The 13,422-nt window shown below is 53.6% G+C and overlaps 9 protein-coding genes across 9 annotated transcripts; 3 read left to right on the top strand and 6 right to left on the bottom strand.

Moving 5' to 3' along the window:
* Window positions 1–902: 902 nt before the first annotated feature.
* Window positions 903–1,313, top strand: CLAFUR5_13546 (uncharacterized protein; the record flags this gene model as incomplete). The annotated part of the gene is made up of 1 exon (XM_047912694.1): window positions 903–1,313. One exon carries the CDS (start codon window positions 903–905, stop codon window positions 1,311–1,313), a length of 411 nt encoding a protein of 136 aa, XP_047768832.1.
* Window positions 1,314–1,424: 111 nt separating this feature from the next.
* Window positions 1,425–2,431, bottom strand: CLAFUR5_13545 (Rhamnolipids biosynthesis 3-oxoacyl-[acyl-carrier-protein] reductase; the record flags this gene model as incomplete). Its single annotated transcript, XM_047912693.1, has 3 exons — window positions 1,425–1,980; window positions 2,049–2,314; window positions 2,369–2,431. The coding sequence occupies 3 exons, from the start codon at window positions 2,429–2,431 to the stop codon at window positions 1,425–1,427; spliced, it is 885 nt and encodes a 294-aa protein (XP_047768837.1).
* A 553-nt stretch (window positions 2,432–2,984) lies between these two features.
* On the bottom strand, window positions 2,985–4,554 carry CLAFUR5_13544 (NADP-specific glutamate dehydrogenase; the record flags this gene model as incomplete). Its single annotated transcript, XM_047912692.1, has 4 exons — window positions 2,985–3,754; window positions 3,817–4,104; window positions 4,163–4,440; window positions 4,499–4,554. 4 exons carry the CDS (start codon window positions 4,552–4,554, stop codon window positions 2,985–2,987), a joined length of 1,392 nt encoding a protein of 463 aa, XP_047768616.1.
* Window positions 4,555–5,409: 855 nt separating this feature from the next.
* CLAFUR5_13543 (Malonyl CoA-acyl carrier protein transacylase) lies at window positions 5,410–6,642 on the bottom strand (the record flags this gene model as incomplete). The annotated part of the gene is made up of 1 exon (XM_047912691.1): window positions 5,410–6,642. One exon carries the CDS (start codon window positions 6,640–6,642, stop codon window positions 5,410–5,412), a length of 1,233 nt encoding a protein of 410 aa, XP_047769187.1.
* A 1,537-nt stretch (window positions 6,643–8,179) lies between these two features.
* Window positions 8,180–8,522, top strand: CLAFUR5_13542 (uncharacterized protein; the record flags this gene model as incomplete). The annotated part of the gene is made up of 2 exons (XM_047912690.1): window positions 8,180–8,281; window positions 8,397–8,522. 2 exons carry the CDS (start codon window positions 8,180–8,182, stop codon window positions 8,520–8,522), a joined length of 228 nt encoding a protein of 75 aa, XP_047769188.1.
* Window positions 8,523–8,950: 428 nt separating this feature from the next.
* Window positions 8,951–9,768, bottom strand: CLAFUR5_13541 (uncharacterized protein; the record flags this gene model as incomplete). Its single annotated transcript, XM_047912689.1, has 2 exons — window positions 8,951–9,110; window positions 9,167–9,768. The coding sequence occupies 2 exons, from the start codon at window positions 9,766–9,768 to the stop codon at window positions 8,951–8,953; spliced, it is 762 nt and encodes a 253-aa protein (XP_047769189.1).
* Window positions 9,769–10,323: 555 nt separating this feature from the next.
* CLAFUR5_13540 (NADH-ubiquinone oxidoreductase) lies at window positions 10,324–11,168 on the bottom strand (the record flags this gene model as incomplete). Its single annotated transcript, XM_047912688.1, has 3 exons — window positions 10,324–10,774; window positions 10,829–11,072; window positions 11,126–11,168. 3 exons carry the CDS (start codon window positions 11,166–11,168, stop codon window positions 10,324–10,326), a joined length of 738 nt encoding a protein of 245 aa, XP_047768847.1.
* Window positions 11,169–11,460: 292 nt separating this feature from the next.
* CLAFUR5_13539 (Trafficking protein particle complex subunit 2-like protein) lies at window positions 11,461–12,047 on the top strand (the record flags this gene model as incomplete). The annotated part of the gene is made up of 2 exons (XM_047912687.1): window positions 11,461–11,817; window positions 11,868–12,047. The coding sequence occupies 2 exons, from the start codon at window positions 11,461–11,463 to the stop codon at window positions 12,045–12,047; spliced, it is 537 nt and encodes a 178-aa protein (XP_047768774.1).
* Window positions 12,048–12,161: 114 nt separating this feature from the next.
* Window positions 12,162–13,142, bottom strand: CLAFUR5_13538 (uncharacterized protein; the record flags this gene model as incomplete). The annotated part of the gene is made up of 1 exon (XM_047912686.1): window positions 12,162–13,142. The coding sequence occupies one exon, from the start codon at window positions 13,140–13,142 to the stop codon at window positions 12,162–12,164; it is 981 nt and encodes a 326-aa protein (XP_047768773.1).
* Window positions 13,143–13,422: the final 280 nt, after the last annotated feature.

The raw sequence follows: 13,422 nt of genomic DNA, 5'->3' as shown, positions 1-13,422 counted from the left end.
TCACCGTTTGCAAAAGCGTCCAAGATCTATATCTGCAAGTGACTCCCACACTAACTCATCTTTGGCTATATTGTCCCGCGCGCAAACACGCCCTTCGAAGTTCGCCGCTTAGCTCGGCCAACGAGACCGAACATAATGGATGACAGCTACCGTGGACGCGGTTAAGCCGTCCGTCGTGGCACTGCGGAGTCGGCGTTGGATCGGAGTGGAAAGCTCTGCTGGACAGCTTGGCTTGTTGAATGCCGTGTACTCCGATTCATCTTTTAGAGTGATGGGAGTCATCTTCATTGATGGAAATGGGATGATGGATGGAGTTTTGGATGTGAAAGAGGATGGTTGGAGATGATGGAAGGCACGCAGACAAGGACTCGGGTCTTACTAATCAATGGAGGCATAACTTTTAAGGGCAAATTTGTTCCTGCCACAGCATGGCATACATGTACCATTGACAACACCGAGGGCTGTGGACCAAAGAGCTGGCAGTCCACGCCGCAATCAAACCTAAGTACTGTCACGCGCCTCGTCTCGCGAACATCAACAGTGTCGAAGGTACTAGGCCGGTCTCGTAACGCTCGCTGGCACTATTGTCGTTCGAAGCACGACGGCCACATCTTCTGCTCATAGCCATCGTACCATTGTCAACAACGGCTATATGACAGTCTTAAAGACCGTTTCCTCTGCATGTCTTGTCCGTCGTTCTGAAGACTCCGCCATGAGAGCAAGACACTGCACCGTCTACACCCCATTGTCTTGGACAAGATCCGAGACCTTTCCACATGTCTGTAAAGGTCGCCAATGTTTGCCATCAGGTCAGTGTATATGTATCGTTGTTCCATCCTGTTATGGCAAACAACACAATCACCTTCCGAACGCCGATCACCGGTGCTATTACCATATCCATCATGTCCTACACCCAGTACCACATCCCTGATGACTCCTTCGATACCTGGTTCCAAGAGCTCCTCACCGCCACCCCAATTCCTCCTACTGATCTCGACATCGCCACAATCCGTCGTGTTTGTTCTCACATGACAGATAGAGACGTGCTTCGAATCGTCTTGCTGGCAAGATACCACCCGAAGTACCAGACCGATTTCCATGGGTGGCGAGTGCGAGTCTCGACTTGCAGCAATCGAGAGGCAAAGTATTTAGTCAATTGCTTGAGGTTCGAGTACTACCGGGAGAAGACAATGGAGGCGTTGAATCTCCAGGAGACGGCGAGGGAAGAGGGAGAAAGGAGAAGAGCTGAGCGGGTTGCTGATCAACAGCAGGAACAGCAGCAGGAACAGCAGCAGGCTGATGAGGATGCTTGATGGCTACGACTACACGAACGTCAGCCCTTCGTATCACATGCTCGCCTCGCTCACCATCCCTGGATGCAAGTACTGCATACAGAGCACCAAAACTCCCTCTCCATCTCTTCCTCACAACTTCTCCTTCCCAGCCTTCGCCTTGCCCCTAAACCCACTCCTCGTGCTCCCCCCATCAATCTCAATAACATTCCCCGTAACATGCCCAGCTCCCTGTCCACTCAAGAACAACACCAGACCCGCAAAATCCTCCGGCTTGCCCACCCTCCCCGACGGCTGTCCCGCCACCAACGTCTCCCCAAACGCCTCCATCCCATACGCCGTCATGCGACTCGGAAAGACACCCGGACAGATACAATTCACTGTAACATGGTGCGGCATCAACTTACTCGCCTGCATGCGGGAAAGATGGATACAAGCGGCTTTTGATGGGCCGTAGGAGAAGGTACCACTACCGGGGGCGGCGAGGCCTCCCTCGTCGCCAGTTGTGACGTCGAGGGTTTGAATTCCGGCCATGGAGGCGATGTTGATGACGCGGGAGGGGCTGTGGGCTGTGGCGTTGGCGGTGAGGAGGGAGTGGAGGCCGACGGTTGTGTAGAAGATTGCTTTGACGTTGAGGGCCATTAGTTTGTCCCAGCCGGATTCGGGGAAGTCGTCGTATGGAGCGCCCCTAATTGTTATCATCAGCTACTTGGTGCATCGTGGAGTGGAATGTTCGATACATGCTGGGATACGTACCATGTAGCACCGGAGTTGTTAATCAAAACCGTCAAACGATCAGTCTTCTTCTTGACTTCTGCGCAGAGCGCATCACACCCAGCTCGATCCTTGAGGTCTGCTACGACGTACTCGCATTTCCCTGGACCAAGGCTGTTCAAGCGACTGGCTGTCTTCTCCAGTTCTGACTTCTTCCGGCTGGCGATGATGACCTTGGCACCATTCTGGACAAAGGCTTGGGCAGCCATCTCGCCGAGACCAGTTGCGCCGCCCGTGACGAGGACGACCTGTGGTTGTGTCAGCGGTCGGATGATAATCAGAGGTGTTGAGTACGGGCTTACATGTTGCTTGAAGTTGAAGAGGTTGGCGACGGTCAGGTCTGCGGTTACTGATGAGTGAGCCATGGTGAGTTCCGATCAATCACTTTGTCTTGTGCTTCCTGTTCAAGTCGATCGTCTGATCTGATGGAACAGGACGACTTAGACGTTATTGTTGATGGCATGTCGAAGGAGTCGAGACGTCCTGCAAGCGGGGCCTCGGCTGATCACTTCTCAGCGCGGCAAGAGTGTCAGCACGATCACCTTGTCAACATCCACATCCATGCATCGATAGAACGCGGTCGAGCTGTTCGACATTGCAGTATGGTACATCTCGATGGATCCTGTGATGGTAAAGACGAATGTCCAAGTGTCCAAAATGCAAGAACGCCCAGTCGCCGTTGCCGAGATCTTCCGAGACTCTATGGCGGCCACGACAGATCGATAACCACGATCAAGCTGAAGAGGAAGCGGCGAAGGCTGTTTCACCTCATCATTGCATTCAGATCTCCTGATATCGAGAGTGCAGTCTTATCTCTGCTCAACCCACAAACTCCACGCTCCTCAAGCCGTTATCCATCATGCATCTATACTCATCCAACCATACATGTACCTCAGATTTCCCAAGCTTGATTGACGTCTAGTAAGACCACCAATCTCCCTGGTCCCTCATTGCCGAAAACACCTTAATCGCACCCGCAATATTCGCACCTGCCACCAGACTCGGCAACTCTCCCTCAGCAGCAGGGACATACTCCTTCGCAGTCTCCAGGCAGTTCTGGAAGCACGCCTCCATAATGCCCTTCAACTTGTTGTCGACCTCCTCGCTCGTCCACTTCAGCCTCTGGGAATTCTGCGCCATCTCTAGACCACTGACTGCGACACCGCCGGCGTTGGCGGCTTTGCCGGGACCGTACCAAATCCCGTCTCCCTTCTTCTCCTTGCGGACTTTCTCGAACACATCGATGGCGTCTTGGGTCGAACCCATGTTGGAGCCTTCGGCGATGTACTTGCAGCCTGCCTCGACGAGCTTTTGTGCTTCCTCACCTGAGATCTCGTTCTGTGTCGCAGATGGGAGAGCAACATCGACCTTTCCAACGTGAACCCAGGGTCGTGCGCCTTCGATGTACTTGAACTTGTTCTTGTGCTCGGGGCTCTCGGAGAGCTCGGTGAGTGCCTTACGCTTGACCTTTAGGTCGGCGATGTAGTTGATCTCATCCGCTGTGATGCCCTTGTCGTCTGTGGCGATGATGGCACCCTTGGAGTCGGAGAGGGAGACGATTGTGGCGCCGAGTTCGATGGCTTTGAGAGCGGCGTATTGGGCGACGTTGCCGGAGCCGGAGATGGCGACACGCTTGCCCTTGAAGGACTCTTTGCCGCCGGTGGCGTATTGGATCATGTGCTGGACGTCTGAAAGAAAGGACTGTCAGTTTCAGACCTCATGGGACCATGGTCGTGGCAGATTAACTCACAGTATACAAGACCAAACCCAGTCGCCTCTGGACGGATCAAGCTGCCACCCCAGTTGCCGCCCTTGCCGGTCAGGACTCCCTCCCACCTGTTACGCTCAGCACGGTATGTGCCAAACATCCAACCAATCTCACGTGGTGAGACACCAATGTCACCGGCTGGCACATCAGTGTCGGCACCGATGTGCTTGCTCAGCTCGCGCATGAAGGCCACGCAGAACTTGCGGATCTCGTTGTCTGACTTGCCCTTGGGGTCGAAGTCGGCACCACCTTTACCACCGCCCATGTTGACTGCACACAATATCAGCGTTCTAAATTCTCTCAGCAGTGTTTGATCATTGCGACTCACGCCCGGTCAAAGCATTCTTGAAAATCTGCTCGAAACCCAAAAACTTCAAGATACTGAGATTCACACTGGGGTGGAATCTCAGTCCTCCCTTGTAGGGTCCCAAAGCACTGTTGAACTGGACTCGGAAGCCACGGTTGACTTGCACCTCGCCCTTGTCGTCCTCCCATGTTACCCTGAATTGGATCACACGCTCGGGGATGGAGGCGATCTTAAGGGCTTTCTTGTATTCTGGGTTCTTCTCGTACAGCTTGCTGGACTCGAGGGTGGAGGCGAGCTCCCTGTTAGTGCGTTAGTGAGGTGGTTTATGGAGCGAGTCGTGTTGTCTGTGAGCCCTACTTGTAAGCCTGCTCGAACTCAGGCTCTGAGAGGTTTGGTCCTGAGACGCCGGCCATGGTTGCTGTGTGGTGTGTTTGTGGTATTTTGTTCTTCCTCTGGATGGAGCCTCTGTCGTACTCTTTCAAGTTTGGGATTTGTGGAGGGAGAGCGGGTGTCAAATGCGAAGATGAGGAAGAAAGTGGGAGAAGTGACCAAGAAAGCAGAATATACTCGCGCCTTAGACCTAGACCCTTCACAAGCCAAAAGAACACGGTGCGCTTCAGACCTCAACGTCACCTCCACAACCATTGTCACGCCTCTTGGTCTAGGAGACCTTGTTCAATGCACGCGAGGCAAAAGGCATCTACCGAGCCAGTAACCGTACCTGAAACGGCGACAGGCGCGAAAGCTTTTTACTCGATCGCAACAGAAAGTGCAGAGCGCATCCATAAGATAATGGCGAGCGTGACATCAAAAAGTTGTCTACCAAAACATTCAGTGGTGCCGAAAGATAGGCAAGCACGATAAGGAACGCGCCTGCCAGTCATGTTCCATGGATTCGTACAGGGGTCTCGATCTGCAGCTGCGGTACCGCGAAGCTTGAGTCCTTTGGGACTGCGAGGTCGGCGATCTGTGAATGGGGCGTGGGGAGAGCTGTTTGGAGCACGCGAGACAACCGCGAGCCTCAACAAGGAGTGGAGATGGACAGAGATGGACTGCGCTGTCCTTCATTTCGGGCGCATACGGGAAAAGTATGCGGCGGCGAGGGTAGCGCTCGATGCTATCATCTTATCTGATCATCTGCTCACCGCAGCGCGCCGCCAGTCTCCATAGAGCTACACCCAACCCGCCAATACCTCCCGGCTGGTCTGCACATTCTCGATCGTACGACCCATCCCCTTCCAGCGGATTCCTTGCCTACAGACCACTGCTCACTCCTCCTCATACGCATCAGTCCTATCCAAATCGCTCAATACAGCCTCCACCTCACCCGGTCCACTAACCCCCCACACCCCTCCTCCCTTCGTGCCAGCCCCCTTCATGCCCACTTCCTTGCCCACAAGGTTCCTGCCCACCTTGCCTGGCCCAATGCCAATCCAGCGCTTGCACTTCTCTTCCTGGTGAAGGTATACAATGCTGTCGTGCCACAGAACCGTCGCGACACATTGTTGCGCCAGGAAATCTTTCAGCTGCGTCTTGCTCTTGAAAGGTCGTGCTGAGACGTTGCTGATACACGGCATGACGCCTGGCCAGATTACAATGTCCTCTTCCCTCCCTGCGGTCGGGGAGGGTTGGTGTAGCATCTTCTTCATGAGGTCCGCGGCGGGTTTCATCAAGGGGGAGTGGAATGGCGAGTCGCTCTTTAATCGTACAGCGCGAGGATCGTGACCAGAGAATTGGCGGAGGTGGGTCAGGAGTTCATTTATTCTACGAATACCGCCGGACAGGACCACCTGGTTCTTCGAGTTGACGTTCGCGATCATAACCTGTTGCACGGGAGGCAGGTCGGTGTCGGAGTGGGAGTCTGTCTTTGCGCCTTCGGAGCTCTGATCGAGGAAGGAGTGGATCGCCTGCACCATGGAGGCGACGTGATCGGCTTCGCAGACGAGCGCGACCATGCCGACTTCCTCATTGGCTTCTTTCGAGCAGCGGGCCATGATCTCTGCTCTTCTCCGTACCAACTTCAGCGCATCGGTGTCTCGTAGGTAACCTCCTGCTACGAGGGCGGCGAACTCTCCCAGCGAGTGACCTAGTGTAATGTCGACTCTTTCCGACACCTTGAAGTTGAACTCTTGCTCGAGGACTCGCAGGATGATCATTGAGCTCCACATAATGGCAGGCTGCGCATTCTCCGTCGCTGTGAGCAGACTGTTGGGCCCATCTGCTATGATCTTCGACAGGCTGACATTCAAGGTCTCGTCCATCTGCTCCAGCATGGGCTTCACGGTTCTGGGAAATGCTTCTAGCCAGTCTGTGGTCATGCCCACGCGTTGCACTCCTTGACCCGGGAAGAAGATGGCTGTCTTTGGGTGCTTCTTCTCCGGTGCGGTAGATAGACTTCGCGAGTGACATGATGCGTACACGGCGGGTCTGATTGAGGCTGGGAGCGACAGTAGAGTTCGCAGTGACAGGAGCTTCGAGGGAGGGTTCAGGATGGTTGCCATTCTGTGAGCTGGCGAGCTGGCGAGACGGCGGTGGTGGAGGGGGTCTCGTAGATATATGATTACAGGACGAGCACTATACAAAATAGCAGAAATGGTATAGATACGCTCTAGGGCATGTTTGTTGCAATGGTGAAGATACATGTACAGTAGTGAAGAGGTAGAAGACGCTTGCTTGCCTGGTGCCATTGCCGGGAGCTGTTTCCCCGCGAGACATCACCTCGGACCAGCTTGCGACCAGAGCTCCACTGAGTGAAACACACTTCTACAACTTGTGTCGTTCACTTGTCATCGACATCAGATTCCAATTCAACAGAACACCTCATGCGGACTCTACTCTGTCTACGCCGTTGCTGCCAGATCCATCATCTCGAGGCGACAGGAAGGTAAAGGCCAACGATCTTCAGAGAATCGTTCTGAACAGTCGGTCAAATCAAATCAAAAGTCCGTGATCGCCTCCCCTCGCTCGTTCTCGCTGGCAATCAATGAACTAAACCTCAGACTGGTCTACGATGCTTACTCCGAGCATAAGGGTGTAGTTCGTATACACCGCTCCACCACAAATGACAGCCCTGCCGGATGAAAGTAACCAGCAGAGCTGCGGCAGTCTCAATTGTGGGGCCATTCGACAGGAACTTCCCCGCTGGGCAGTATCGATCAAGTAGCTAGCACCAAGATCCGGTCTGGCAGCAAAGCTACGGTCTACCAAGATGATGAAAGAAACGTAGATCCGGTGGAGCGAGCGACGATACATACAATTTCCATTCGTGAAGGCTGCAATGCTGAGGTCTTTCAGCCCCTCATACTTTCATCTCGTTCATCACACTAGGCCGCCGTCTCAGCCCACAACATATCACAAGATACCGAGTCATTTTGGTCACCAGCCCAGCGCCACCACAATCCGTAGAGGCGCTCTCCAGCATGTCTGGCGAAGTACGCCAGAAGGCGGAGAGGTACTGTAAGTTGATCTCCTGATACTCTCACCTAAGAATAGCACGACCGCTCGCGAAAGATGTGACTAGATCCCCGGGAAGCAATGCCACCACGCTTCGAACATGCAGAATGCAGAGGTCACATGTACACGCTTCGGAGGATCGAAGGATGCATGCACTTCACGTGGCCCTTCACGTCATGGGCTTTCTTTGATCGTACCGAAATGGGTTAAGGCCATGCATAGCTTCTACCACAAAGCCAGCCCTGCAGAGAGCTGCGCCTTGGGCTGGAGTGTTGATCGCGAGGTTTTTCGCAAGTATTGATTGTCATGTAGATTCACTTCATATTGAATCGACTTCAGTGACATAACATATAACACAACACCTCAACCTCCACCATCCTATCCCAACCACACTCCAACCCATCCATAACCATCACCCTCGCCAAAGTATCTCCAATCACACACACCTTACACCCGAATCCTCCAACATGGCCTCCGACCCCACGTCCGACCCCACGTCCGACCCCAGGCGCCGCCAACAACTCCTCCTGGAACGCCGCCGGCCCAGCCTTTGCCCCCAACACAAACACCCTCGACGCTACCTCCATGCCAAGTACTCAAGCCCAGTCCGCCCGCGACAAGTCCGCGGCTGTCATGGCGGCGCTGAAGAGAGGCGATGAGGAGGAGGCGAATAGGATTATGGGGAAGGTAAGTTCTTGTCATCCTCATCTCTTCGTGAGCGTTGCGAGCCTGGATCGTTTTGACAGTGATTTGCGCTCGATAGTTCTGGAGAGCCCTCGCTAACACTCCCTGCCCGCCACAGAATAACAATACCCAAGGCCAACTCGTGCCCCCAGGACCGATGAAGTGGATTAAACGGAAGTTGACTGGTGGGAAGAGTTCGCATGGGAAGGAAGGACAAGGGCATGGGGTGGGATGGAGTAAATAGGGTGCAGATAGTTTGACTAGTAGTGTTGAAAGGGAGTCGGTGGTGGTTGGGAAGAAGGATGATGGCGCCGTCAGATGAACGACCCCTTACTGATGATGAGTATGATGCGATCTTCTAATCCGTTCTGATCATGTCCCAACTTCCACCATTCATGGCCCGCTTGACCTCCGAGGACTGGCTACGAAGCTGATGGCCAACAAGCACTTCGTTTTATTCATCAAGCAGACGTCTCTGCCTGACGCGCTGCCATCAAGTTCTATAGCGAGGCCATACCGATACATTTGAGCCCGCAGCGCGTCACGATCTCTTTAGTCCAATGCCATGCATCTCGCTAGCAGTTCACCGGGAATAGAGTCGACACCGACGGCGGCAACACACTCTGTCACCAGCGCTCGCTTACATACGAAGCCGATCGCTTACTCGACCCATCAACAACTCTCCACAGGACTCTTCCTCACCGCGGCCATTGCTTGCTCAATCGTAATGACATTAGCCGGAAGCTTCGGAATCACGCCCTCCAAGATCGCCGTATTGATAGCTGAGTCTGCATCCGGCGGTGTTTCGATCGTGTTATTGGCGATGACATATCTGCACCACATAGTCAGCGGCCGGCTCCTCCTACCACAACTGATTCTCATACTTACACGTTGTAATTCAGGTTGAAGAGCTGGTACACTGTGCTCAGGATAACTCCACTGGTCCTGATACCAGATAGAACGACGGTGTCGATCTTATTCGAGCTCAGAATCTCCTCGAGCTGATTCCCAAACCCAGCATAATACCTCGTCTTCTGCAACACAACATCTCCAGCCGCATCATTAACCTTGAAAGCTGGATATATCTCTGTGTTGGGATCCTCCTTCGTCCCTAGCGTGCCTCCAGCTTTCGCAAAAGGCACCTTCGCACACTGTGGCCCAAGCTCTGGCTTACGAGCAGTACTGTAGTAGATCCGCGTGAAGATGGACAGAGGCTTTGGGTGTTGGGCGTCAATGAAATCAATCCATTTGGCGGTGTTTGAGATGAAGCGCTGGCCGTTGGGAGAGGAGGCTACGCTGCCGACGAGGGCGTTGATCAAGTCGAGGTTGAGGACGGCGTAGTTGTGGCCGAATGTGAGGTCTGTGTTACTGGCGGGGATGGTGGACGCAACGTAGTGCGGTGCTGCATGGTAGCCGGGTGTGGTTGATGAGTTTTGTGCCAGCGCGAGGTTGTTAGCAGCTGCTAGGAGGACGGCGTTTGTGAAGCGCATCTTGTTAACTGGGTGACTTGCTCGATAGGTTTCGTTGTACAAGGGACCTTCGCTCAGTCTGGAAGTGGATTCATCTTACTATTTGTGCTTCCGATGGTGTGCACGTCATCCACGTACTGGTCGAAAGCTTACTGTCGAATTCATAATATGCTTTCGGTCGTTGAAGCAGAACTTGCGCTAGCACGGCGTGTGGCTCATCACACATTCGAGCGCACGAGCATCTGATGTGAGCCCGCGTACCAATCTATTCGCTCGATCCGGAAAGCTGAAGCCGAGATATGTCACCATGCTCTGATGTTGCACGAAACTGGAGCCGGAGCACATCGCCGGCGGCTGCGTGGCTGTACGGTAACACACATTTATGTGCCTGGTGGTGTTTCTCATACTTCGGTCTTCTTCGGTTGATGGGATGTGGCCGTAGAGGCGGCTGCAGTACACAGTTTCCATCTTATTCGTAGAATATGTACATATGAACACAAGGCCGCTGTTCGTGCCTGTTCGCCGCAACGCCGGGTATGCCATGCCTCTCGTCCTTTCTTCTTCCCCCCTCTCCCTTTACTTTCTGTACCACATCCTCGTAATCTTGGTATGCCTCATCTTCTTCTGAAGCTGGAAGATACCGTACATAAGCGCCTCACTCGTCGGCGGACAGCCCGGCACATAGATATCCACTGGCACAATTCGGTCACACCCTCTTGTCACGCTGTAGCTGTAGTGGTAGTATCCTCCACCGTTCGCGCACGAGCCCATGGAAATGACCCAACGGGGATCTGGCATCTGATCGTAGACTTGTCGCAGTGCGGGTGCCATCTTGTTGGTAAGTGTGCCGGCGACGATCATGACATCGGATTGACGTGGCGAGGCACGGAAAATTATACCAAGTCGATCTTGGTCGTATCGTGGGGTGGAAAGGTGCATCATCTCGACGGCGCAGCAGGCGAGACCGAAGGTCATGGGCCAGAGGGAGCCTTGTCGTGCCCAGTTGGCGATCGAGTCCAGAGTCGTGCTAGAACATATCAGTATCCCGCCATTGCCAGCTCGTCGTGTAGCAACTCCTTACAGCGCATATTGTACGACACCCTTGTTTCCTTCCTGACTTGCCAATGGCACTTCCATGCCCTCTGTGACCTTCTTCATCGGTGAAGGCGCGCCTGGGTTGCCCTTAACATTTGATGGACCGACTGCTCGGACGGCGGTAGTAGGGCCGGCATGCGGGTCTGCCTTCTTGTTCGACGATGAAGAGATGAAGGCGGCGTTCGCTGTTCGTAGAGGCTGGAGTGCGGTCACTGGGTTGGCTGTTGGTGCTGCTGTCAGTTTTCTGCTTCTGTCGCGCGGATGGTCTCGCAAGTGGACGTACCGCGCAGCGCCAACGCCTGAGTCTGCCGCCGTAGTACGAACATCCTGGGTGTGAGGTATGGAGGGAGTGAGGGGAGTGTAGGGAGCGAGGAGAGTCGGGTAGGTGTGTATTCAATGCTGGCGTCCCTTCCTCGCCTCCAGAATCATGAGGTCGATGCGAATCAGCGACTTCCTCATTGGCTGGTCAAGCGGAAGCTGTTGCAGGGCTCTTCGGCAGCGACATCCGAGCAGTATCACCATTTCGTGAACTTCAACAGTCAGGAACACTACATCAATGGCAAGCAAATGCTATGAATACTGCCATACAATGCACATGAAGCACTGAATATCTTCACCATGGACCGCTCTCCTTCAATCGCCGCCATAGGCGTCATCGGCAGACACAACAACCCTCTTCATGTCGCCCTCTTCCCAGCGACATACCAAGACAAGGAGGAGCCTCGCGATCAGCTGGAGTACGAGATGATGCTCAACTCATCACTCGACATCTTCGAAGCACGCATACCAAGCAAGACGGTCGGCCAAGACTTTGGTCTTCTTCATGCTCTGGATGAACGTATTGCACTCTATGGCTGGCTTCTTAATACTGGTGTCAAGCTTGTCATTGTGGTTGATATGGAAGGAAGGGTTGCACCGAACTCTGAAGCTGTGAAGACGAGTATGCTGGGCTTGAGGAATTCTGATCTTTCGCCCGTAAGTCTAGCGGGATGTGTCTGTGAATAGCGGCTAATGTGGTTTCTTAGGCATTTCAAGCATTGCAGACAGCATACATCCGACTACTAAGGAATCCCTTCTATACACCAGACGACCATGATCCGAAGACTGCCAAGACACGAGGCAATATGCAGATCACCAGTTCAAGGTTCATCAAGGAGATCGACAACATCGGGAAGAATTGGTATCCAGGAGCCTTGAACCTCTAATGATTCCATTGAGTGATCTGTTCCCGGACTTCATTCTGGAACGAAAGGAAGGCATAGTACTTTCACCTGTTCGCTCCACGATGCCCTCCCGGCCTCGTGCGTCATCTCGTGCTCTTACACATGCTTTGGTATCATGGGATGTGGCGTCACCCCACCCGCCAGCATATGTGTTCTCTTGAGCTCTTGCGACTTTTGCAAATCTTGCCTTCCGCCCGAAGTCGACACTCCCAGACCACGGCGATGGGCGCGTATCGCAAGATCACGCAGGATGATGGCTGCTCGTTGTGCTTCTGTGTGACCCGCAACATCAAGGTCTGTTGGATCGGGGTCATCCAACCACTCCTCTGGAACTGTTGGGCCAGATAGCGCATCGACAATGGTTGCATGATTGATATCGGTGTGAGACATGCAAGACAATAGATGGACTTGCATAGGCAGTGAGTACTCACCAAACAGTCTGCCAATGTCGCTGGCCGCCGACAGCAGCGATGCTGCGTCACCTTTCTTGAAGAATCCTTCGCCCACCTTCGGATTTAACATGTTCTGGCAGAAACCCGCATAGAACCTTTCCAAGTCGACCTTGGGGATGTCGTTCAGTGGCACTGCCTTATAAACTGGACCTTCGAGCGGACCGTAAGCCAACAGCTCGTAGTCCACCCACTCGCTGATTTTCTCCGAAAGCAGCTCACGCATAGCATACGTATGGAGAACCACCTGAGCGCTTGAGAGTTCTCGAGTATCGAGTATGCAGAGGTGGAGATGCTTGGATCTGGTCTTCAAACGGATGCAGGCCCAGACGAGAGCCTGCGGGAGGGACTGGGTCCAGGACGAGTACATTGTGCCCTCGGGTATCTTACCGCTCTGTATGTGGTCTTCGGCAGTCTGAGCAAGGTCTTCGATGCTGTTGTCAAAGAAGTTCCTGCTATGTGTTGGGTTCAGGCGAAATCTAAGCGGTGTTATTCGATTGATGGTATTCAGTCCGACAGTACCACCGGACTCTGCATGCCACACGCGGAACAGAAAGCGCGGTGTGCCGGTCTGCATTCGCTTCTGTATCGTCTGCTTCAGCTCATCATTGATTTTTGCGGAACCCATACTGGTCCGAGAAATGCTTCGGAATCCGCGCCGGGCCATGCTTTGAAGCCACATTTATGACACGAACCGTTTGCTGCAAAAAGCTCTGGTACCATCCAGACGCCTCCCGACCTCGATACATAACGAAGCTGCAGAAACTCTAAGCGAAGTCGCAGAGGTCCACGAGATGCATGTGGCGAAACGACAAAGTTCAGCGAGAGTATGGAAACAAATTTCCCCGGCATTACGGTGCCTATTCTAGTGGGGATCATCTGGGTATCAGCTCGCACACATCATTCGG

Source organism: Fulvia fulva, chromosome 12, assembly GCF_020509005.1.
Source record: "Fulvia fulva chromosome 12, complete sequence".
NCBI lineage: Eukaryota > Fungi > Ascomycota > Dothideomycetes > Mycosphaerellales > Mycosphaerellaceae > Fulvia > Fulvia fulva.
This window is presented reverse-complemented; position numbering and strand designations above follow the sequence as displayed.